At 35.6% G+C, this 25399-nt stretch overlaps 1 protein-coding gene and 1 non-coding gene across 6 annotated transcripts; one reads left to right on the plus strand and one right to left on the minus strand.

The window, feature by feature from the left end:
* On the plus strand, positions 1-25312 carry LOC128623319 (uncharacterized). Of its 5 annotated transcripts, XM_053650333.1 has the most exons (8): positions 16719-17100; positions 17316-17558; positions 18384-18425; positions 19357-19621; positions 21313-21558; positions 23576-23602; positions 23888-24001; positions 24097-25312. In XM_053650333.1, the coding sequence occupies exons 3-8, from the start codon at positions 18423-18425 to the stop codon at positions 24111-24113; spliced, it is 672 nt and encodes a 223-aa protein (XP_053506308.1). In that variant the 5' UTR covers positions 16719-17100; positions 17316-17558; positions 18384-18422; the 3' UTR covers positions 24114-25312. The 5 variants fall into 5 exon arrangements, with proteins under 5 accessions (XP_053506299.1, XP_053506291.1, XP_053506275.1 ...); XM_053650324.1 differs by lacking the exon at positions 16719-17100 and adding an exon at positions 1-37 and having other exon boundaries at positions 23888-25312; XM_053650316.1 differs by lacking the exon at positions 16719-17100 and adding an exon at positions 13147-13695 and having other exon boundaries at positions 23888-25312.
* trnap-agg (transfer RNA proline (anticodon AGG)) lies at positions 11653-11724 on the minus strand. The gene has a single exon. It is a non-coding gene; the product is annotated as a tRNA-Pro (tRNA).
* Positions 25313-25399: the final 87 nt, after the last annotated feature.

Consider the following 25399-nt stretch of genomic DNA (forward strand, 5'->3'; position numbering starts at 1 on the left):
CATAAAGGCAGTTATACTCTCCAGCTGTACATTGAAGGTAGGACCACACAACCTCTAATCACATAGTTTTAGAACGCACTTTAACATTAGTCTATTTCAATTCTCTATGAATGAATGAATTCTGCTGAATTCTCTAATCTAATTGGTCAGAACGTCTTTTCTATAGCAACAGCTCTGACAGTAGTGCTGACTGTCATTGAAATCACAGGTTTATATTAATGCAATTGTTCTAATGTGTTATCATTTCTATAGTAATGCCTAATTCACGGGAACATGTATGGCAGACACTCAGCAAAAAATAAATTTAAACAAGAAAAATGTATAATAGTTGATATAGTGCTAAGTTTTCTGTAAGAGAACAGTTTTAAAAAAACATTTATGGAAGTACTTTTTTATAGCACATTTTTGTCTTAGTAACTTAAAGAGAGATTAAACAAAAACAAAAGTTGTGACTAATTATGAACCATCCGAGTCAGAATTCACAGACCGTGCTTACGGTGCCGCCATTTTTACTGTTTTATTCCACTTCTGTTTATACAAACAAACAAAACAAATCCTTCCAGTGTTGCCCATAAAGTGGCAACTCTGAACATTTTTATATATTTGCATTTATTTCTATGTAGAACTTGTCATTAGTATATATATTAGTGATACTTCACTTGCTTCCACAATGAAAAGGCGACCTCATGGTTAATAGATAAGGTCAGAGAAAGTCATGCGTTACTGAATCAGATAGGAATTGCCATATAATAAAACATGGTAAAATTATATATAATAAAAAACAAACAAAATATTATACAATTCTATTTGTTTTCATTATTACTGGCAGCGTCATTGTTGTTAATGTCATGGCTTGAATTTTTCTTTACTCCTTGAAATCTAACCCTACCTTAAATGACTGAAATGTTTTTGTTTTCAATCTTCTTGTAGATTTCACTCTGATTATCCTGAACTTGGTTTGTGTGCTTCTCATTGTACTATTGGTCTTAGCCTTCTACATATACAAGAGACTAGGCCTATGGAAAAAAGGTCAGAAGTTTACACTTTTTAAAATGTATTTTATCATTATTTATATTTTTTTACATGGCTTAACGTTTTAGATGCGAGAAGATTAATGACATGATGTACCCTCACTGGTCACTTTTTATTAGGAACACTTGTCCAACCAGCCAATCATGTGGCAGCAGGACAATGCATAGAATCCTCTAGAAACGGGACAAGAGTTTCAGTTAATCTTCAGAAATGAACTGACATCAGAATGGGGGAAAAAATTCTCAGTGACCATGGCATGGTTGTTGTTTGAGTTTGAGTAATTCAAAAACTGCTGATCTCCTGTAGTTTTCACACACAGAAATCTCTAGAGTTGGCACAAAATGGTGTGAAATACTCTAACCGTTGTTAGTCTAGCACTAACAGACATACTATGGTCAAAGTCACATTTTTTGAAATCACACTGTAGGAAAATAAACAGGTTCTGAAATTTAAGTCACCCTATCTGGCAAAAAAAAAAAAAAAAAACAAGCAAAAAAAAAAAAAACTCCTCACTGAAATCACATTTTTATTTTTTGATGTGAATGTTAACTGAAGCTCAGTATCCTGTATCTGCATGATCTTATGCGTTGTGCCACATGATTAGCTGATTGGATAATTGCTAATCATGTGGCAGGTGTACAGGAGTTTCTAATAAAGTGGATGGTGAGTGTGTTTCTCAGTGACTCTATGGAGTTTAATAGATGTGTGGGTGTGTTTTGTTGACAGCCCCTTCTCAGGACGGCAAGGAGCTTGTGTACGCGGAAATCACCCATTTACCCACGAACAAGAGAGAGACAAGACCAACTACATGTAAGACTTTAACACACTTTAATCATATGTACTTCATTAATCCAAACACGTTTCATGGATTTAATACACTTTAGTACACACAAAATAGGTTAGGGATTGGATTATCAGTATGGAGGCATACTACAATGAGGAAATTTGAAATCTGAAACTGTTTAATGTTGTGCTCTTTAAAAATGGAACTGTCTCGATTTCAAACTGGAGACAGATGGAAGTGCAAATTTTAAGTTTTAATAAAGACCAAAACAAAACACAAAAACACACTATGACCTTGTGACAAAATGCTAAGGCAAAGAATAAACATTAACAAAGACAGAAATGTCAGCAACAAAAGACAATTAAAGCAAGACAAAGAGTACAGTGCAAACTGTGACTATATATACACACACACAAGTGCTCGTTAACATGAATGAGAATCAAGTGCAGGTGGTCATGTGACAGTGGTGCAGTGACTGCTGGGAACTGAAATCCAGCGTTCCTTAGGGATATCCATGACAGGAACATTTTAAAATGTTATTAGTGTTGTTGGTTGTGCAGCTATAACAGTGGTTTTCAAAGTGGGGGCTGCCAGGGGGCGCCCGGGGGGCCTCAACAATTTGGTGTGAAAAATAAATTCTCACTCTCAGACAACCACACACACAATCAATTCCTAATGTAATGTTAAGATGTAATTATTAATAAATAAAAAATAAAAAAGGGGGATATATTCAGAAGTCTGTATTTTTAATGTGTTTTAAAGACAAAAGGGGGGCCTCGGTCAAATGTTAATGCCATTTGGGGGGCCTTGCCCTGGGAAAGTTTTGGAACCCCTGAGCTATAATACTTAATCATGTCTGATTAGATCTAAGGGCCCTGGTCAGACAGGGGGCCCAACAGAACCCCATACTTTCCTGTATGATTTTGGTATTTAAATGGCCTCTTTGCACAATAATCTATTAAGAAGCACACTATAATCAATACCCTCAGACTGTGCCAAGTGCACAGTCCCCTTAAGACATTTGCGGATTACTCAGAAACGCGGCACTTCACAGTTGTGAGTCATTACATCCATCAGGTAGATGGCAAAAGATGGCGCAGACAAAATCGGAATACCAAAATAATAAAGAAAACATGAAAAAGAAGGGAGAGCAAGACGGGGAAGACAGCTAGTCACCCAGTTAAAAAATAAATAAATAAATAATAAGGTGATTTATGTTCCCTGTTTTGTGCTATGACTCTGAAGCTGTTATAATTAACACAAAATAGAAATTCTCAGTTACTCACCCCGATGTTTATCCTTGGAAGTTGGAACACAATATTTCCAAGAATGTATGTTTTTCCACGCAATCGAGCAATGGTAATAGAGCATCAAGCTTCAAAAAGGACGGAAAAGCACCAGGCAACAATAAAACTAGTCCAGTGTTTTATATATTCTTTGTATATATTCAAGTTTTACAAAGCCTTGCAACAGCTTTCTGTGAGGAATTCATCGAAATTTAATGTAATCATATAAATCTGCTTTAATTGTCCTGAGTGAGTTTATGAGAGAAGTGTTATGATGTCCGATTCGTGAGTGAGTCGTTTGTTTGTTTGAGTCAGTTCATTTCAATGAATTGGAGAATCCTGTTGATAAATCCAGTCTGAATGATTCATTCACAAATAGAACCAATGTGATTCTCAAGTTCAACTCAATGATTCAATGATCCTGTTGTTGTTTTAGTTAATTTCCACATTTCTTTCTGGAGCTGCTGCTGTGTGGAATTTATTATTCACTAAATAATAATAATAATAATAATAATAATAATAATAATAATAACAATAATAATAATAATAATAATAATTATTATTATTAATAAATGTGTAATTTCAGTTAATTTAATAAACTGTTCAAATGTAAGTCTTTATAGTCTCTTATAAAATATGCTATAATTGTTTTGCTTATTGATAATGATTGTTCATACATGTGGCCCGCTTAATGCTATGTACATTAGTACATATTATTTTAAAGCAAAACCGAGATCATCACTGATTTCTTTGTGTGGTGTTGTCTTGTGATCCAGCACAAGCTCAGGACAAGGACATGGAGTATGCCACTGTGGTTGCACTTCCAACAAGACAACGACCCTAAGCACACAGCCAAGATAACAAAGGAGTGGCTACAGGACAACTCTGTGAATGTACTTGAGTGGCCCAGCCAGAGCCCAGACTTGAACCTGATTGAACATCTCTGGAGAGATCTGACAATGGCTGTGCACCGACGCTCCCCATCCAACCTGATCGAGGTTAAGAGGTCCTGCAAAAAAGAATTGGAGAAAATGCCCAAAAATAGGTGTGCCAAGCTTGTAGCATTATACTCAAAAAGACTTGAGGCTGTAATTGGTGCCAAAGGTGCTTCAATAAAGTCTTGAGCAAAGGCTGTGAATACTTATGTACATGTGCTTTTTTTTGTTTTTTTATTTGTAATAAATTTGCAAAGATTTCAAACAAACTTCTTTCACGTTGTCATTATGGGGTATTGTTTGTAGAATTTTGAGGAAAATAATGAATTTAATCCATTTTGGAATAAGGCTGTAACATAACGAAATGTGGAAAAAGTGAAGCGCTGTGAATGCTTTCCATATGCACTGTATGTATGAAAAGTTTCCATTCACAGTAACATTGTTTTGAACATGCATCAGACACCATGGTCTTATACCACGGTACAGCTTTTCTGACTATGATGAGACCAAAATGACTTAGTTGTTGTGTGACATTTATAGACCATGAAAGTATGTGTGAGAAAAATATTTTGTCAGTTAAGACAACCATACCACAGGGGTGTTGACCACACAAGCGATGAGTTCTCACTTACAATTCAAAGAAGCTAGGCAGTATACATTTAAATACTTTACATTAATATAGAAACACATTTCGCTCAGCAACAGAGAGCTGTTTATTGATCAGCTCTATGGATAAACTAGCAAGACTTTCTTTAACAGACCGGCTAAACACACTCTTTCTTTCTTTCTTTCTTTCTTTCTTTCTAGTAACTTAGAATACAGGTAACCAGTTATAAAAGTAACTTTGAAACTTCCTCTACTTCTCAGTAAAGCATTATTAGTACTGTAAAAGGAGATTCATCTTGCTCATCTTGAGATCACACACGACCAAGATCTCTAACAAGTACAGAGAGAACTGTTCTCTGGACAAAATGAGAATTACAGGTCATCTTTGAAATCCTGCTGATTTTCACAAAAGCTGCCATGGGTAGGTTTTATCCTCTCAAAATGCACAATTCATTTATTTATAACATGTACAGTTGTACAGTTTATGCTTTATGGAATGACAAATAGAATAAATGTAGGCTAAACAAGTGAAACCAGATATCAGTAAATCAGTCGTCTTTTAATGAGCACTTCCTGCAGTACAAAAACTTCATCAATAAAATAATGTTTTAGAAAAAAAACATAACACCCAAGGATAATAGGACTTCCACTGGCACTAAATGGTCTAATATGTATTTAAAAATTACATGTTGATGTGCACAATTGGCCTACTGCTTAACCCTGTGCAGGCATTTCTTTTCCATCATCAGTGTTAACATGTAGCTTTAAAAGAGTCTAAAGAAAGTGCAGTTTTAACAGTGCAATTTAGGCATGGGTGATTTGATAAAAATATGCAATATATAATTTTTTGGGGATTTTTGTGTGTTTATGCGAATGTTGCTTCATCTATTTTAAATGCGTCATTTAGCATACAACCCCAATCCCAAAAAAGTTGGGATGCTGTGTAAAATGTAAATAAAAACAGAATGCAATGATTTTCAAGTCTCATAAACTCATATTTTATTCACAATAGAACATAGAAACATATCAAATGTTTAAACTGAGGAAATGTACAATTGTAAGGGAAAAATAAGGAAATTTTTAATTTGATGTCAGCAACACATCTCATTTTTCATTTCATGATGCACCAAATGTTTTCAATTGGTGAAAGGACTCTTCTACCATGAAGCCATGCTGTTGTAATAGATGCAGTATGTGGTTTAGCACTGTCTTGCTGAAATATGCAAGGCCTTCCCTGAAAAAGATGTTGTCTGGATGGAAGCATATGTTGCTCTAAAACCTGTATATAACTTTCAGCATTGATGCCTTTCCAGATGTGCAAGCTACCCATTCCATAGGCACTAATGCACCCCCATACTATCAGAGATCCAGGCTTTTGAACTGAGCGCTGATAAAAAAAACCGGATGGTCCCTCTCCTCTTTAGTCCTCTTTAGTTTAGAGGACGTGGCATCCATGGTTTCCAAAAAGAATTTCAAATTTTGGTTTGTCTGACCACAGAACAGTTTTCCACTTTGCCTCAGTCCATTTTAAATGAGCTTTGGCCCAAAGAAGACAGCGGCGTTTCTGGATCATGTTCACATATGGCTTCTTCTTTGCATGATAGAGCTTTAACCAGCATTTGTGGATGGCACCGCGAACTGTGTTCACAGACAGTGAGTTCCAGAGGTGTTTCTGAGCCCATGCAGTGATTTCCATTGCAGAATCATGCCTGTTTTTAATGCAGTTCCACCTGAGAGCCTGAAGATCACAGACAGGCAATATTGATTTTCACCCTTGTCCCTTGCGCACAGAGATTTCTCCAGATTCTCAGAATCTTTTGATGATATTATGTACTGTAGATGATGAGACTTATGTTGAAGAACATTATTCTGAAATTATTCAACAATTTGTAGATACAGTTATCAGATTGGTGAACCTCTGCCCATCTTTACTTCTGAGAGACTGCCTCTCTAAGATACTCATTTTATACCCAATCATGTTTCTGACCTGTTGCCAATTTTTAATTAGTTGCAAAATATTCCTCCAGCAGTTGCCCCATCCCAACTTTTTTGAGACGTGTTGCGGCCATCAAATTCAAAATTACCTTATTTTTTTCTGAAAATGGTACATTTCCTAAGTTTAATCATTTGATATGTTGTCTATGTTCTTTTGTAAATAGCATATGGGTTTATGAGATTTGTATCACGAATCAAGGATGGGCTCGGAAGCAATCGCAGTTAGATAACATTTATTATATAAACAAACAACAAAACATAGACACTAAGACAACTAGGCAAAATACTGTGGCATGAAACAAAACATGGGAACATGGAACAGGGTAGTCTAAGACAACGAAAGACAGAGAAACAGTGCAGACAATGACTATATATACACAAGAGTGCTCATTAACAGAATGTGAATGAGGTGCAGGTGGTCATGTGACATGTAGTGCAGTGCAGTGGCTGATGGAAACTTGAGTCCAGAATTTCCTGATACATGACAATTTGCAAATCATTGCATTCTGTTTTTATTTACATATTACTCAGCATCTCAACTGTTTAGGAATTGGGATTGTACATCATATAATTATATATATATATATATATATATATATATATATATATATATATATATATATATATATATATATAACAACATATGATTATAAATATACACTTTGGATAATATTGGGTAACAAAATTTCATTCTGAACACAATCTTCAGAAAAAGACTTACACAGTTTGTTGAAATATAACTTATTTATCATTTAATCAAGAAAACACACGCACAACATGTTTTTCTGCCATTGTTCAGAATAAAATCCAACAAATATGTAAATGACTCTCTCTCTCTCTCTCTCTCTCTCTCTCTTTAGGTTGCTTCTTAATGATTTTCATCAAATATGTGCACTTATTACCACTTTCTTTTCTTTATTGAAAACTGTAGCACAGTTTAAAGAGGTGTGTAATAATGTTAAGAATGTTCCTCTGCAGGTTTGCTGTTTCAGGATCCTGTTGTCTGTAGATTTAATGAGAGTAGTCAGTGTTATGTAGCTCTGGGACAATGACTGCACCTGCAATCGACTGCACCTGCAAATGCCCCTGGAGGATGGGTTTAAACTAAAGATCATAGACAAGACATCTACCACTCGTTTCATTTTAAGAATTTTAAGAAACACCGAAAGTAACCCTCCAAAACCAACTTCCCCAAGATGGCAATGATGATAAAACTATGATACTAACCAGTGCACAGAGGTGCGACCCTGGAATATACACTTTAGATACTTATGATGCAAACTTTAGATACTTATGATTTAAAGGCAGTTATACTCTCCAGGTGAACATTGAAGGTAGGACCACACAACCTGAAATCACATCACACATCACACTACGAGAAGTTATTTAATAAATACATAAAATATATGCATTTGTTCACACTATAGTCTCTCAAATTTGTAAAAAATATTTGAAGTCCACTAGTGGAAATAGATCACGGAGAAGCCACACTCACTTTATAGCATGTTGGCTAGCTAGCTAACATTGATTTGTACAATCCTGTGAAAGATACTTCAGGTTTCTTTAAAATGTAAATTGTCATTCCTTTCTTTCTTTTCATCTTCAACTCTTGAGCTTTCGTGTTTTAACACAAAAGATATATTCCTGAAAAGTATCATTTGCTGATGATGTCATGAACACTACTGTACAATGGTTCTTACTTACACTCTCCATCCCCATCCTTCATTCAGATTGAAGAAAAAGTGTTATCTCTGTGACTTTAACCATGACATGGTTGTTGGTACCAGATGTGCTGGTCTGTATAAACTCTAGAGACTGTTGTGTGTGAAAATCCCAGGCGATCAGTAGTTTCTGAAATACTCAACAACCATGCTACAGTTAAAGTCACACCTTTTCCCCATTCTGATGTTTGATGTGAACATTAACTGAAGTTTTTGACCTGTATCTGCATGACTTTATGTAGTGTGCTGCTGCCACATGATTGACTGATTAGATATTTGCATGAATGTGCAGGTGTACATGTGTTCCTATTAAAGTGGACAGGTTGTTTACCTACTTGTATGGTTCTATATCTATATAACATGGTGTTATGCAGATTTTTTACAAATCTTCAGAATAGCCAAGGTGGTCAGTGCTGCTTTTACTACATGATCTGATTAATATGACCAGTTGCACATAGTCTAATAATGGTAGGTCTTTCAGTTCCAGTAAGGAACTTACTTGCAGTAAGAAAACTCTCTAACCGTTAGAGAGTTTTCTTACTGCAAGTAAGTTCCTTACTGGACCTGAAAGACCTACCATTATTAGACTATGTGCAACTGGTCATATTTGTCAGATCATCAGTGCTTTATAGTAATAGAGTCAGTAAGGGACCATCTAAAAAAGTGCATGACATGGGCAACTGTATAAGATTTTTACATGGCACAATAAGTTTATATGTGTAATAAAAAGGTATATCATTAATAATATATATGCTATAAAAAAACTAATTCTTTATCCATACAGTATCCTAACACTGCTATAAGTTAGATATCCTGTGAAGTAGACGACTATCTAACTTGGTAGAATCTTATTCAGTTGCCCAGGTAATGCAGTTTGTAGACGGTCCCTTACTCACTCCATTACTATAAAGCCCTGATGACCTGCATTTCCCAAACATTGACTTCCGCGTGCTTTAACGGGAGAAAAATTGAAAATATATTCAGTTGTATTGGTTCTATGTCCACTCAATACACATCATTAAAACAATACACATTATGTCCTTTTTGTGTGTTTATGTCTTGAGAAATAGAAGATAGAAGCTCGAATGTACAGCGAATGTCCAATATAAACCCAACTTTAACGCGATGCGTACGCTTTACAAAACTGAGGGCACGGTTTACACATGGCTGTATTTTTTTTTTCTTACCTGACACTACAGGGGCTCTGTACTAACCACTTGAACAACTCACCTTCCTTCCTCTGTCTGTCTGTCCCTCTTTCTTTCATTCATTCATTCATTCATTCATTCATTCATTCTCTCTCTCTCTCTCTCTCAGGTTTCATGGTGGTGTTTTTGTCTGTGTGGATCTTTCAAGTCATCATCCTGCTGTCTCTGTTAGTGGGAGCGTACATCTACCCCAGAATCTACAGGAAACAGAAGACACCTGAGAGTAAGACTTTAATACTTAACAGCTTGGAAAATTAACACATTACCAAAGTCCATATTCAACTATAGAGTATGTGCTAACATGTAAAGACAGAAGAACATGAGCAGTTAGAAAATGTAATGTCTAAAGGTCTAAAGCTTCCATGGTGATGTAAGTGCAGTGATCACCTGCGTATCATTTCCTTCCACAGTTCAGGAAGCTCTGTAAACCTGGATTAGGAACAGAAGAAGCAGATCTCCTCTATACAAGCAACCATCACTCTGTGTCTAATTCAGACTGAAACATGAGAAAATACAACCATCAATAACAGATGGCTAACAGAGAACATAAATTTAATTCCTCAATCCACATCTGGACTTTGCTTTTTTTTATTTTTTTTTATTTTTTTTTAAACAAAAACAACATTCCTGCAGATTCATTGAGGAACCAAGTGCTATTTTTTTTAGAGTTGCTTCTGTTATGCTTTATTTCTAATATTCTAAAAATAATGTAATGCTTTGATGCAGTTGTTACAAACATGCCAACAATGCTTTTGTGGAAATGATTTTAAAAGAGTTTTTGAAATGTAAATTCAATTTCTCTAACTGAACTAAATTATTTTTATTACTATAAAAAGTCAAAACGATAGTGGGGTGGTGCACCGGTGGGCAAGTGATGTAATCAGTGTGCGGCCAAACACCGGTAACAAAGCAAGCCTAATATGGATGCTCCCAGTACCCTCTTTTTTTTAATCCTGTAAAGAAAAATGTCCAACAAAATGATGTGCCATTTGAGTCTTTCAGATGGATCCATTACATCAAATCCTGCAGAAATAAAGAGGATGGCAAGAGATTTTTTATAAACAGTTGTTCAGTGTGGAGAGCTGTGACACTGAAAGTGCAGAGGAGTTGCTCAAAAACTGCCTCAGCTTGAAGAAGAACAGAGAAAAGATTTGGATAGTATAAAGACCTTTAAAAAAAAAACCTTTCTGAGAAAAGTGGTTCCCCTCTGTGTAGAGACTGATCTATAGATGAAATTTGTTATACATAATGATGACTGTAAAATACATCACCAGCATCACTGTAGTGCTTTATAAATACTCACATTGTAATATATGTGATATAATATATACCTATATATAGGTGATATAAAAAACAAAACCAAGATAAATCTCAGATCTTTCTCTACATTTTATGGGATATAGCAACCAACACAATTTGAGTGAAAAACAAATAGAAACGTTTTAGGAAAAAATAGACAAAGAAAAAACTAATGATAACCTGGTTGCACCACTTAAGTATTACACTGTTAAATCACCTTCTACTGAAATCTATTGAATATGCTGAACTGAAAGTATGCATTAATACTTAAAATATTAATTACAAAGGTAGATGTTGACCTGCTATGGAATTACTGCCTGCCAAACCTCCACCGGTGGGATTACCGCTCATCCTTCAGCCTTGCCAACATGACTAACACAACCAGAACCATACAGGCCTTCCCAGTGACTAAGGCTGTAGCGCACCTCACTGGCACCGTTAATGCATGCTCAGTGCCACTGGTTCCATATGGCAAAGGTCAGCTGCAGGGTCATCATCCAGGTAACACCGTTCAACAACTCTCCTATAACCCCGGAATGTCTCCTGGGGGCGGAACAGTGGCTCCCTGCCACCCCGTGCAACTAGACTTTGGGTTAGATGTTATTGCTTCTCCTCACCCAAAGCTTCCAGAACCTTCCTCTGGACTCTGCCTAGGAATCACGCACACACACACATGTACACACATTTGTTTGCAAACCAGCCTTGTTGTTTGCAAATGTTCAGCCTGGTTGAATGCTAAAATTCTAGACTTATGATGAAATTTATATTAAATATTTGGAAAAGTTTGGGCTCGTCCGGGATTTGAACCCGGGACCTCTCGCACCCTAAGCGAGAATCATACCCCTAGACCAACGAGCCAGTTAGAATATATTTAAGAGTTTGACATCACAATGTGCCACGTTACATGTCTTCAGCACAGATGTTTGAGAAGTTTCTGTAAAAGGCGTTGTGTTCTTGGTGCCATCTAGTGGTGAGAAATTAGGAGCTGCAGCTCATCTGTTTAAATTAATCTTTTTTAAAGACAATAAAAATAGATATTTTTTTCAAATTAAAAACACGCTGCATTGTGTGCATCTAAATGAACAAAAAAAATATTTGTGGGCATTACATAGAAAAAATGATTTGTTTACTAATTATTATGCACATTTATGCCAAATATCTTCCTATAGGCCTACTGCAGAAAAAACTGCACATTGAAGTCCAAATCAGAGTTCACGGAGGTGTTGTTTATTATACTTCTTAATTTTATTTTTATTATTAACACAAAGGTGCTCATAGGATTACCGCTAATCCTTCAGCCTTGCCAACATGCCTAACACAACCAGAACCATACAGGCCTTCCCAGTGACTAAGGCTGAAGCGCGCCTCATTGGGACTAATATATATATATATCACAGCAAGAAAATGTAATGTTTAAAGCTTCCATGGTGATGATGTCAATGCAGTGATCACCTGAGTGTCATTTCCTTCCACAGAGCAGGAAGCTTTGTAAACCTGGATTTGGAACAGAAGAAGTAGTCCATGGTTGCTCTCCTCCATCACATAAATTCATCCACCCTGAACCACTAGAAAAATATAACTATCAATTACAGATGGGTAACAGAGGAATCAAATGTAATAACTCAGTCCACATTCAAAAACTAAACCAGCCCCATGATCCCTGCAGATTTCTTGATGAACCAATTTTTACAGTTGTTTCTCATAATCTTTATTTTTAATATTCTAAAATGCAGTTCTTATTTATGCATGACTCTTAATAATGATTAAGTTCATTATTCACTTCTATTATTAAATCAGTCTCCTTAAGACATTATATGATGACTTTTGTGACACTGGAGACTTGGCAGTATTTTGAGGATCCATGTGTGGAGTCCAGAAACAGTCCAGAAATCAGCACCTTGCTGGGAATACATTAGGAAAAAAGAATGTGAAGTATGTAATTGTGCAGGATTAAACTGATATTATAATGACAGCTGGATCCGGTATAAAGCCTCTCACATTATATTCACATACAGTATGTCTACAATACAAAATTGTAGATTTGTGTAAATAAATCCATTAAACAATGTCACCATTTCACGAGTGTCACGCAAACATGAAATGCTGCATAAAAAAATCTAATCTACTCACATTTGTTGTTAATTTATAGCTTCAAAAGTGAAAAAAACTTCAAAAGTGCAAAATATTTTTTTTCTGTGAATGTCTTCATCAATCAAATGATGTTTGACAACAAACGTTAAAACAAACAAACAAAAAAAACCCCACAAAGCCTAAGAACCACACACACACACACACACACACACACACACACACACACACACATACTGACGCACACCCACACTTCTTCTTTCACTAAATATGTGCAATTATTCCCACTTTCTTTTCTTTATTGAATCCAGCTGTGTGTGTGTCATTATGGAGTGCCATTTATTAGAATATAACAAGGTGTGTAATGATATTAAGAATGTTCCTGATTTTTTTCTTCCTCTGCAGGTTTGCTGTTTCAGGATCCTGTTGTCTGTAGATTTAATGAGAGTTGTCAGTGTTATGTAGCTCTGGGACAACGACTGCACCTGAAAATGCCCCTGGAGGATGGGTTTGAACTAAAGATCACAGACAAGACATCTACCGATCGTTTAATTTTAAGATATAGAAAAACCCAAAGTAACCCACCAAAACCAAATCACCCAAGATGGCAGTTTGTTAATGATGAAAAAACTTTGATACTAACCAGTGCAGAGAGGAGCGACTCTGGAACATACTATTTAGAAACCTTTGATGCAAACGGGAATAATAAAGGCAGTTATACTCTCCAACTGTACATTGAAGGTAGGACCACACAACCTCTAATCACATCACACATAAAACGACTACAAGTTATTTCATAAATATATAAACTATACGCATTTGTTCACACTGTAGTCGCTCTCAAGATTTTTTTTTTTTTTTACAATATTTGAACCTTTTTAAAAACATCATTTATTTTTGCAAATTAGGCTTCATCTAATTAAATATGCAGAAATGTACGTACTTAACAATAAAATCTAGGCTTTTGATATTAGAATTTAAATCTTAAAAAATTAAGGACCATGCCTTCTTATAAAAAAATATTAATTTTATTAAATTTTTAAGGGTAAAATCTATTGTAAAACTAAGAATAATAAACATTTTGGGAAAATCCTCTATAATATCTTTTTTAATTAAAGAAAGGAATGAAGGGATACGTATGCGTGGCGGACGGTGATGGATGCTTAGAGTTTCAGGGCTTCACTTTCTTTTTCTTTCCCATTTCTCTTCTTTAACTATCCCTGCTAAAGTTTGAGCAGAGTTTTTAGCAGTTCTTCCATTTGATAGATTTCAAAGATGGCAACCAAACAGGAAGTACTACATTCTCCCTCCAAGAAAAGGCCTAAAGAGGATGAGCACCTTCACGACGCCATTGCTGAGATGCTACAGAAACAATTGAGTGCCATAAAGTTCACTATGCCGGCAATCGTTCACGAGGAAATACTAACGATTTCTACACGGCTTGATTCACTGGAAAAAGGTGTCAAATTGTTCAGCGACAGATATGACTACTGTAAATGCAAGCCACTGTGCGGGATATTAAAAAGGATGCGGTAGATAGCAAGTCTCACCTGGAAGAACGGCAAGAGAAGTTATTTCTCTATAAGGACAAGTCCTCATGCTTTGAACTCTCCCATATAAAGGAAAAAAAGCTAGATTATTTACATCGTAAGTGTGCTGACATAGCTTTAATACAAGAATCCCATTTTAGGGCCTCTGATGTTACTTGGTGCCAGGATAGGCACTTTAAACTCATAGCCTCCTCATCTTACTTGCGCTTCGAGAGGAGTTGGTATACTTCAGAACAGAAGATTTCTGTTTCTAATGGGGTCTGTTTACACCTGGTCACTTCATGCGTTTTCTCTGATAGCTATCTGATTTGTTAAAACAGTTCCATTTACACTAGGGCACATAATGCGTTTCAGCTAAATGGATATGAATCCGATCTTCTATTCCCACACAAAATGCAAATACACATTTCTGCTGAACTGAAATGGCGTTATTTTGCTCTTTTTGGGTTTGCAAATGAAGTTGAAAAGAAAACGAAAATGCTTGCTACAACGCTTACGCAAAAAAGGCAGCACTTCATTAAACAATGTTAAACAACCTTTATTATGTGCAGCATTTTCGCTGTCGGCAGTACTTAAACTTTAAAACCCAGCAAGATCCCTGGATGAAAGCTCGGACTCAACACTGGCGGGAAAATGTAGTGCTGGCTTCTTTTACGAAACAAGACTGGCTATCCAGTTTTTGAATGGGGTGCCGGACCTTCGATCATCTTTGTGTCAGCCTGAAAAGCAATTTATTGAGGAGGCACACTCATCTCTGTCAGGCTATAATGTATAAGTTGTTTTTGCTTCTGGCGCAGCTAAAGTGAGTGACTTACTTCCCTTTGGGAGGAGAAAAGCACTGATGTATGTGGTTTCAACAACCAGGTGCATTTAGACTTATCCAGTTTCTTCTGGAATGCGTCCCAGACCACCTCCTGATGTGGTTTGAGCAATCTCAAATGCGTTTCGGAAGGCATTTACACCTGGTCTTTTCACAATCAGATAGCTATCCGAGCAGAGAAAACACATAAAGTCATAAGGTGTAGAGAAATCGGAAGGTGATGAACATGGATGGTTTACATGTGCTTCGGGATCATAGAATACTTTAAAAATTGCCTTCGTCTCAGTTTATGCTCCAAATAAATATGCCGCAGATTTTTTATCATCACTTACCAAACTTCTCCTTAGCTTCATGGACTACCACCTGGTTGTTGGTATGGATACTAATACAGTGATTAATCCTTTAATTGCTAGATCCTCTTCAACCATACATGGGGATCTGGATTCACAGTCACCCAATGACCTTATTGCACATAATGACTTGTGTGATATCTGGAGGATGAAAAATGAGCATTGTAGGGACTGTACCTTTTATTCTTCACGGCATAAGACATTTTCTAGGATAGATTATATTATAATCTAGAGGTACCTTATTCAGTGCATAAATCATATTGATATTTTACCCATGGTGATTTCAGACTATTCTTCTGTACTCTGTAACTTGTTTCCCCCTGTTTTACCCAAAGGGCAATGAGATGGCGCTTGAATACATCCCTGCTATTGGATGAAGACTTTGTCAAATATCTATGTACAAATTTGACACTATTTCTCTCTGAGAATGCTAGTTCAGCTGTTAATCCGGAAATTTTATGGGAAGCAATGAAATGTTTTTTGAGAGGAAACTGTATTTATTTTTGCTTCATTTGCTAATAAATGCAGAGTAAAATAATTATTTCATCTTCAGGACCAGATTAAAGTATTGGAAGGAGATCTGAAAAAAAACTTTTACTGAATGGAAAAGCAGGACCTTGGGAAATCTAAGATCTGACTACAAGGCGATTTTATTAAAAAAGGACAGAATGTGTGGTTCACTGCACTAAACAAAACTACTATTTTAATGGAGAACAACCCACTAAATTGCTGGCTTTAAGGCTGAAACATAAGCTGCGTTCACATGGACAACAATAATCCACTCTTAATCCGATTAGGACCATACTTTGATTAAGAAACTACCATGTAAACAGCAATTTTTACTTACTTTAATCTAATCTAAGGTCATACTCGAATTAAGCTCTAATCGAATTAAGACAGGTGAAGTACTCCTGTTTTAGTCGCATTATGGACGTGTATTACAGACATGTAAACACCTTAATCACATTATGAACGTCGTGAGAGTTTTCACCGCATTTTGCGACAGGACACGATCACACATGGCAGTTTTACGTTTTACGGCGAACAAGAGAGTTCGGCCGCGTCCCAAATCGCATACTTGCCTACTATAGGCCTGTAGTGGGGAAAAATACATGTATCTCGGCTACTATATAGACGGTAATTACGCGATTTGGGACGCAGCCCATGGCTTCGGGCAGTTGTCTATTTGCACGTATAGCACGACAAATAATTAACTGCACTTAAAGCGTTCGTAAAAAATTTGAATAAAAACGCACAAAACTGTATACGGTACCATAACGAAGACGAACTGTATGTTGATACGTGAAATTCTGGAGGGACGGTGGACGGCGTGGCGCGGTGACGTAATGACGCGGGCTGTTAATCTAATTACGTTCTATAACATGTAAAACAGGAACATGACAGGAGTATTCTAAAAGCGACTCATGTAAACTCATGTTAATGTTGTTTCTAAGGTTTATGAAGTTGATTGAATGTATATCATAATGACATGAGCACACACCCACAAACACACACATTATTAATTAGCTTTATCAATGTTGCTGTTTATGATTTGCTGTTGCATTTTTGGTTTGATAATGTGTTTAGTACTAATGCGCCTCTGTAGTAATTCATCCTGAGGTGTTTATCTCTAATCTGCAGCTGAGGTGTCCTCAGTGAAAATGTGGTACAGCTGCTTGTTCCCTGGAGTCATACAAGTTTACTGTTCTGCTGATGGAGACAACCTCCGCTTCAACTGGAATTCTGATTTAAACACACGCCCTCAACTGGAGAACGGGACCAGCACTGTCATACTGAATAAATGCCATCATGGAAGTGTCACCTGCCATTCAGAAAATCACATCAGCCGTAACCACAAAACCACTGAAGTCCACCCATGTCCTGGTGAGTCTGTCTTTTTAAAATAAAGATTTGAGGAACAACAGTGTAGCAATCTGTGAATACAGAGGCAAAAGCAGTCAAATAGCTGGATAAAACTTACTGAGAATGAATGAATGCATGGATGAATGAATGAATTAAAGTTAAGCTCAGTCCCTAAACACATAAGAAATAGATAGAGATAGAAATGGTAGCAGTGTCCGCACGATGTATGAATTCTGGTGCTGAAAGGTCCTCAACCTCACCTACATCACTCAAGTTCATATTTGGTCTCAACTAGAGTATGAAGTACAAAAACAAATCCTAATTGCACAGTTAATATTTTTGATTGAACCAGCCTGTGATATTTTCCAATGAACTTGGTTCTATTTCCCAAAATAAACTAGTAAACTAACACCTAGCTTCATCAGACCTTTTGCTTGTGACTGCATGGAAGTAAATCATGCAACATTTTTTGTGTCTAATGTGTTAGTCAAGTCGAGTCACCTCTCTATTCTCAACCTGATGTCCTGTGAACCTTTCTCACGGACTTTCTAAAAAAAAAAAAAAAAAAGGAAAATAAAACAATATTAACAGTGTTTGTATCAGTATATGTTTGTGTCGTTATTCAGTTACATTTCTAGTATGTGTTTTTTGAAGCTGGGAGAGAGAAACAGATTTAACAACAAATAAAATAAGCAAATTCAGCATAAGTCAAAACTTACTCACACTTAGTTATAATTATATAATTATAATTATATTGCAGTATTGCAGTAATTTTAATAACTAATATTGCAGTGCCTGAAAATAGCATATAAAGCATATGCTTTTATTTTTTATTTTATTTTTCAGAACCTACTACTGTAGCACCGACTTTTGCACAGTTTCCTAATGGTAAGAGTCTCAGTTCCTGCATTTTTCTGATGTTTTTATATGTCTGTATGTGGTAATGTCCAATGGATTAAGCAAAGCAAAAATGCCAGTGCTTCTAAAAAAAATTAAATACAGCAGTAATATTATAGCATACACTAAGTAGTCCCATATGAATGGGTTTTACTCATGATACTAACTTGAACTGATGGTAGGCAAACAAAAAAACAGACAGGGATCTGTAACAGCTCAGAAATACTGTGAAAACACAAACAAGACTACAAAGAGACTAAAGTGTAATCAGTGAACAAGGCCACTGAAACACATTTCAAAGTACTGCAATGCCTTCTAATGCAGTAATCAGTTACACAGTCTAATGATGATAAGTCTCACAGTTCCTTAATTTCTTTATAAGTCTATTTACTCATTTTCTCCCTGAGACTAACGATTACATACTGACTAAAGCGCATCAAAAATGGCAGTGCTTCAAAAATAATGAAATAGAGCACTATTATAGAAGACACTAAGTACTCCCATGTGATTTACTCATGATACCAACTTGAACAAAAGTAACAAAACACAGACAGTAACAGTTGAGAAATGCTGTAAGAACACACACAAGCTCTGATTTTATTTGAAAAAGAAAGCTCTACCTGACTGCTTGAAGCACTGACCTATAGGCATACACTGAAAGACTGGCAGAACCAGGGGCAGAAGCAATCAAAAAAGGTAAGTAATCGGTTTGGAGAAAAAGAAAACGCACACAAATTTTAGGTTGCTTCTTTGTGATTATTACCAAATATGTGCACTTATTTCCTTGTTCAGATGTTTACTGAAAACAGTAGAGTACCGAATCCATCTCTCCTGATATACATTTAGTCATTTAAGTGGATCAGAGATATGTTTCAGTGTGCTAGAATAATGAGACAATGATCTTGTTTTTCTTCCTCTGCAGGTTTGCTGTTTCAGGATCATGTTGTCTGTAGATTTAGTGAGAATTGTCATTGACAAGACATCTACCACTCATTTCATTTTAAAATATAGAAAAAACCAAAGTAACCCACCAAAACCAAATCACCCAAGATGGCAGTTTGTTAAAGATAATAAAACTATGATACTAACCAGTGCAGAGAGGAACGACTCTGGAACATACACTTTAGACATCTTTGATGCAAACGGGACTAATAAAGGCAGTTATACTCTCCAGCTGAACATAGAAGGTAGGACCACACAACCTCTAATCACGTCACACCACAACATTTACAAGTTATTTGATAAATGTACAAAATATGACATTTCATTCTATACTCTAACACATTTTTAAGTTTTACTTGTAAAGTAGGATGTCTATGCCAATGTGCACCAAAAGTACGGGGGAACTCTTTTACTAGTACTACTACAAAAAAAAAATCATGACCAAACGTTTTTGTAGATTTACAATGCACATTCAAGGCAAGACACTACAGGTGAATGTGATTATCTAAAAAAACAAACAAAAACAAACAAACAAACACAAAAAAAAAACAGATTAATCATCACCACTTGATTGTTCATGTTCTTTTAAATATTTCATTGTATTTTTTAAATTACATTTATTTGTGCAAATTAGCACATTTAAAAACATATAAATGGACACCTATCAGGAAACAAGTTTTTAGGGATGTATGACATGATTTTGTTGCAAATTTTCAGATAATGTGGTGGTTGCTAGGAGACAAAAACCTTGAAATTATTATTTTATATCTTTATTACTGCAGTTTAAAAGATATTATAGATGCAGTTTATCCCCCAAAAATATTATCTGACCAAGGTCATTTCTATCTTCAGTGTATGTAGGCGGGCCTTATTAAAAATTACATACAGTACTAGATGCTGATTGGCTACAGCATTCTTCAGTCTGAATGATGCTGGATAACAGAGAGCTTGAGAATGATTACAATAAAAAGAAATATGATTCTAAATTAATCTACTGATGCTTTTATTTGTGTTATGTCCTTCCTTTTATGTCCAAGGGTATAAGGGACATTACATATATTTTTTGTACAAAGTAAAGTAAATAAATTTAAGCTGGGAATAGAGGAAACCACCACTATTTAAGCATGATGTGTGGGACATGAAGAACGAGAAAGGTTTCAGGATCATTTTTAGCACTGTATTAAATATGAATGATAAGTATTTACATGTGATAATACAAAACAAATCAACAAGTATTTACAAGATCCCGTTTCCGGTATTGCGTGGTACATTGCCTATGCAGCGGTCACCGGAAGAACAAATGACTCGAACCCGAAGACTCGAGAGTTGAACTAATCATTTCTGTTTCCTGTACAGAACCTATGTCAATGTTGCAGCGCATGCGCGGTCAAAAATGAACGAATCATTCTCTGAGACAACTCGTTGTTCCGAGTCATATTAAAGATTCATTCAAAATGAATGAATCGTTCATGGACGACACATCACTAGACAACACACCAAACAAGATATACGACTCTCGAGTCGTAACAGTGTTTATTTTCATCAAGGGCATTTATACAATATTATTTTAGATATGCTGTCATTATATGCGTAGCCTAAAAAGCCACTTAAAGGAAGTCAGGTTATCCAGGAGAAAGAGTTTCTTCTCACTATAACATAATTAACTTGCCATTAAATCATTTTTACTAGGCCAACTAAATAACAGGAAAAAAGTGCAATTTTTTTCCTTGTGATAGTCATACACCGTGTACAAAAATCAATAAGCATGTGATGTTCAATAAGGATTTCATTTTGTGATATCTGAACTTTTTTGCTGTTATCTTGTTGCTTTTCCTGTTGCATTTTCTGATTTACGGTTGTGTTTTTGGTTTATTATGTTTGGCGTTCATGGGCCACCATAGTAATTTATCTTGGGGTGTTTATCTGTAATCTGCAGCTATGGTGTCCTCAGTGAAGGTGTGGTACAGTTGTTTGTCTGCTGAGGTCACGAAAGTGCACTGTTCTGCTGATGGAGACAACCTTCAACGCTTCATCTGGACTGCTAATCTAAGCACTCTTACACAGCTGGGAAACGCGCACAGCACTTTCCTGTTGGATAAAAACCATCAAGGAAACATTACCTGCAATGTAGAAAACCACGTCAGCCATGACCGCAAGACCATTGAACTCCACCCATGTTCCGGTAATTCTGTCCGTTTTTAATCAATGATTTGAAGAAACAAAGTTTCCTAATACAAACAAATAAAAATTGAATTAGAGTTCTAATAATTATACACAGAAAAAAGAATACAATAGGTTGTAAATACAGATAAGGTTTATTGAGGCTTCTGGCCTAAAAAGAAAGAAAGAAAGAAAAAAAAAACATAAAAAAAACCATTATCCACAACAATGTATTGTTCATAGTAGGGATGTAACTGAATAAAAATACATACATCCAAATTTTTTACTCAAGTACAAGTAAAACTACTTATAAAAATAATTACTCAAGTAACAGTAAAAGTAATAACATTAATAATTACATGTGTCAGAGTACATTACATTACATTCACATTTATTCATTTAGCAGACGCTTTTACAAATGAGAAAATACAAGCAATGTAATATATCAAGCAGAGAACAATACAAGTAGTGCTACCATACAAGATCTTTAATTGAGTTCCAGAAGAAGCAAAGTGCGCAGAGTATAGGTGTAAGTGCCAGATGTTTTTTTTTTTTAATTATTTTTTTTAGTTAGGTGTTCATGGAAGAGGTGGGTCTTTAGCTGTTTTTTGAAGATAGTAACAGATTCTGTGGTCCGGATTGAGGTTGGAAGTTCATTCCACCACTGAGGGAAGGTTAGTGTGAAGGTTCTGGAAAGGGACCTTGAGCCACTCTGAGTAGGTACTACTAATGTAGTAGGGGATGTAAGCCTTCAGGAGAGAGTTGAGGTAGGAGGGTGCTCTTCCAGACAAGGTCTTGTAGGCGAGCATCAAGGCCTTGAATTTGAGTAATAAAGTATCCAATGAGAAGACAAGTGACAATTTACTAGTTACTTCGGATCTGATTAAAATGAAGGCAAAATCCTGAATCTCAGACTACATGGAGAAATGTAAGTCACACCTCTCCCTGAAAATCTGTTTATATTATATAAAACCTGCATTCAAGATCAAGCAGCATGTCCACAGATCCTGTCATTTTCAACACAAAAACATTTTCCCAACGGTTGACTGTCTTTATTTCCTCAACATGTTACCAACACAAACTGTCAGCATCTGCATTTAAACAATCAACAGAGAAAAGAACGGACTATGGTACAAACACAAAAAAAAGTGTGTATATATATATATATATATATATATATATATATATATATATATATATATATATAGAGAGAGAGAGAGAGAGAGAGAGAGAGAGAGAGAGAGAGAGAGTGCCTGCGCGCGTGTGTGTGTGCCTCTAAAAAAAAAAAAAAAGAGCGGTTGTTGTGGACGCATTCAGATCACTACAGCGTATCGCAAGACTCGTGACCTCATTATAAGTGAAATAAACAGATTATTAAAACTACACATATTCATTCACATTTAACAGATTCGAAGAAATGCCATCGAATGTAAAAGCACATTTCTGTGATTAAAAATTAACTTGAGTAAGAGCATAAATATGGGCAGTTAAACCTACTCTTAAAAGTTATTTATTTTTTTCAAAAAGTTACTCAAGTAAATGTAACAAACTAGGCCTACATATAGCACGTTACTACCCACATCTGCAAGTGACTCACGAAGAACTATTAAGAAACATTAAAACATTGTCGCTGATCATCCAGGTAACAACACACAGTATTAAGAATCAAGTGTATGAAAACTTTTGAACTGGTTTATTTGTGTACATTCAGTTATTATTGTGTCTTTTGGACTACATGTAAACATCGGTTATGTGAAATAGCTTATTCAGGGCAGCACTAAATAAACAACAAAATGCCATTTTTATGATCTCTCATTAAATTTATCATTATATATATATATATATATATATATATATATATATATATATATATATGTATATATATATATATATATATGTATATATATATATATATATATATATATATATATATATATATATATATATATATATTTTTTTTTTACATGTTGTCGATTCTGCTAGGTGTGTGTAAATTAATGAGAACAACTGTATGATTTTTTTTTTGTCTTTTTCTGTAGTGACCACTTCCACACAATCTAATAATGGTAAGTCTCTCAGTTCCTCTATTTTTCTGATGTTCTTGTATTCATGTATTCGTGCTAATTCCCACCCCTAAGATACTTCTCCTCAAAACTTCTATTTGGCTCAAATTCCAGATCGCAGTGTTTCTAGATACAGTAAAATAGGGCAATTATGTTAAATAGCAGACACTAAGTACTCCCATGTGATTATGTTTTATTCAAGATACCAACATGTGGCAGGGTAACAGGACACAGACTCTCTCTCTCTCTCTCTCTCTCTCTCTCTCTCTCTCTCTCTCTCTCTTTCAGGCCTCATGGTGTTTGCATCTGTGTGGCTCTTTGAAGTCATCATCCTGCTGTCGCTGTTTGTGGGAGCATTTTATATCTACACCAGAATCTATAGGCAACAGATAATAACCGATAGTAAGACATGGAAAATGTGCACATCACCAGAGTCCATATGTAAGGTCTAAAGCGTCCATGTGCAGTGATCACCTGAGTGTCATTTCCTTCCACAGTTCAGGAAGCTCTGTAAACATGGATTAGGAACAGAAGAAGCAGTCCCAAGCAGTTGGTCTCCTCCATCCCATTAATTCATCCACCCTGAACCACCAGAAAAATATAACCATCAATAACAGATGAGGAACAGAGAAAACTATTTTAATTCCTCAATCCACATCAACTTTTCAAAGCCTAAACCAGTTTCATGATTCCTGCAGATTTCTTGATGAACCAATTACTAGTTTTTAGAGTTGTTTCTCTCAAGCTTTATTTTTATTATTCTAAAATACAGTTCTTACTTATTCATGACTCTTAATAATGATTCAGTTCATTATTCACTTCTATTATTAAATCAGTCTACTTAAGACAATATGCAATGAGTTTTGTGACAGTAGAGACTTGGCAGTATTTAGAGGATCCATGTGTGGAGTCCAGAAACAGTCCAGAAATCAGCATCCATAAAGCTTTCCATGTACAGGGTACAAAGTACAAAGAATATTGCATTTTGTACTATAAAAGAACTATAATATAATATAAGTACAACAAATATACAAAAGCATTATAAAGTAATAAAGAACAAGTAGTGTCACCCTGTGTCAGTATTTTTCTTTCTTACTGATTGGCCAATCTAAGTGTTTGTGTTTGTAAAGCTAAAACTGTATAGAGTATATGTATAGAGTTAGGGCTGATTTTATAATTAGCATGTTACGGTGTCACTCACTTTCACAGTTTAAATTGAGTTTCTTTGTATTCTTATGCATTTACTGGGAATACATTAGGGGGAAAAAAGAAAGTAAAGTTTGTGATTGTGCAGGATTAAACTGATATTATAATGACAGTTGGAGCTGATATAAAGCATCTCACATTATATTCACAGATGTCACTATATTATAATTGTAGATTTGTGTAAATAAATCCACTAAACAATGTGACCATATCACCGTGTGTCATGCAAACATAAAATAAAGGGAATATATCCTGATCAACTCACTTGTACTGCTAATTTATAGCTGTTTTATTATAGTGGAGACATTTTGTTAGAGACAACAGCCTAAGAAACTAACAGTGTGAGTAGGTCTAAACTGATATTTTGCTGCCCAGAGATGAACAGAATGAACTAGTCTGTCCCTGGTTACCTCAGACAGTATAATTTTCATATCTGGAATAGATATAAACAGTGATATAACATCAACACCATGGTCCTATACCACAGTCCAACTTTTGTGATTGTGATGAGACCAAAATGACCTTGCTTTTGTGAGATGTTTATAAGCCGTGAAAGTATGCGTGAGAAAAATATTTACTCAGACAAAACAACCA

This window comes from Ictalurus furcatus, chromosome 2 (genome assembly GCF_023375685.1).
Source record: "Ictalurus furcatus strain D&B chromosome 2, Billie_1.0, whole genome shotgun sequence".
NCBI lineage: Eukaryota > Metazoa > Chordata > Actinopteri > Siluriformes > Ictaluridae > Ictalurus > Ictalurus furcatus.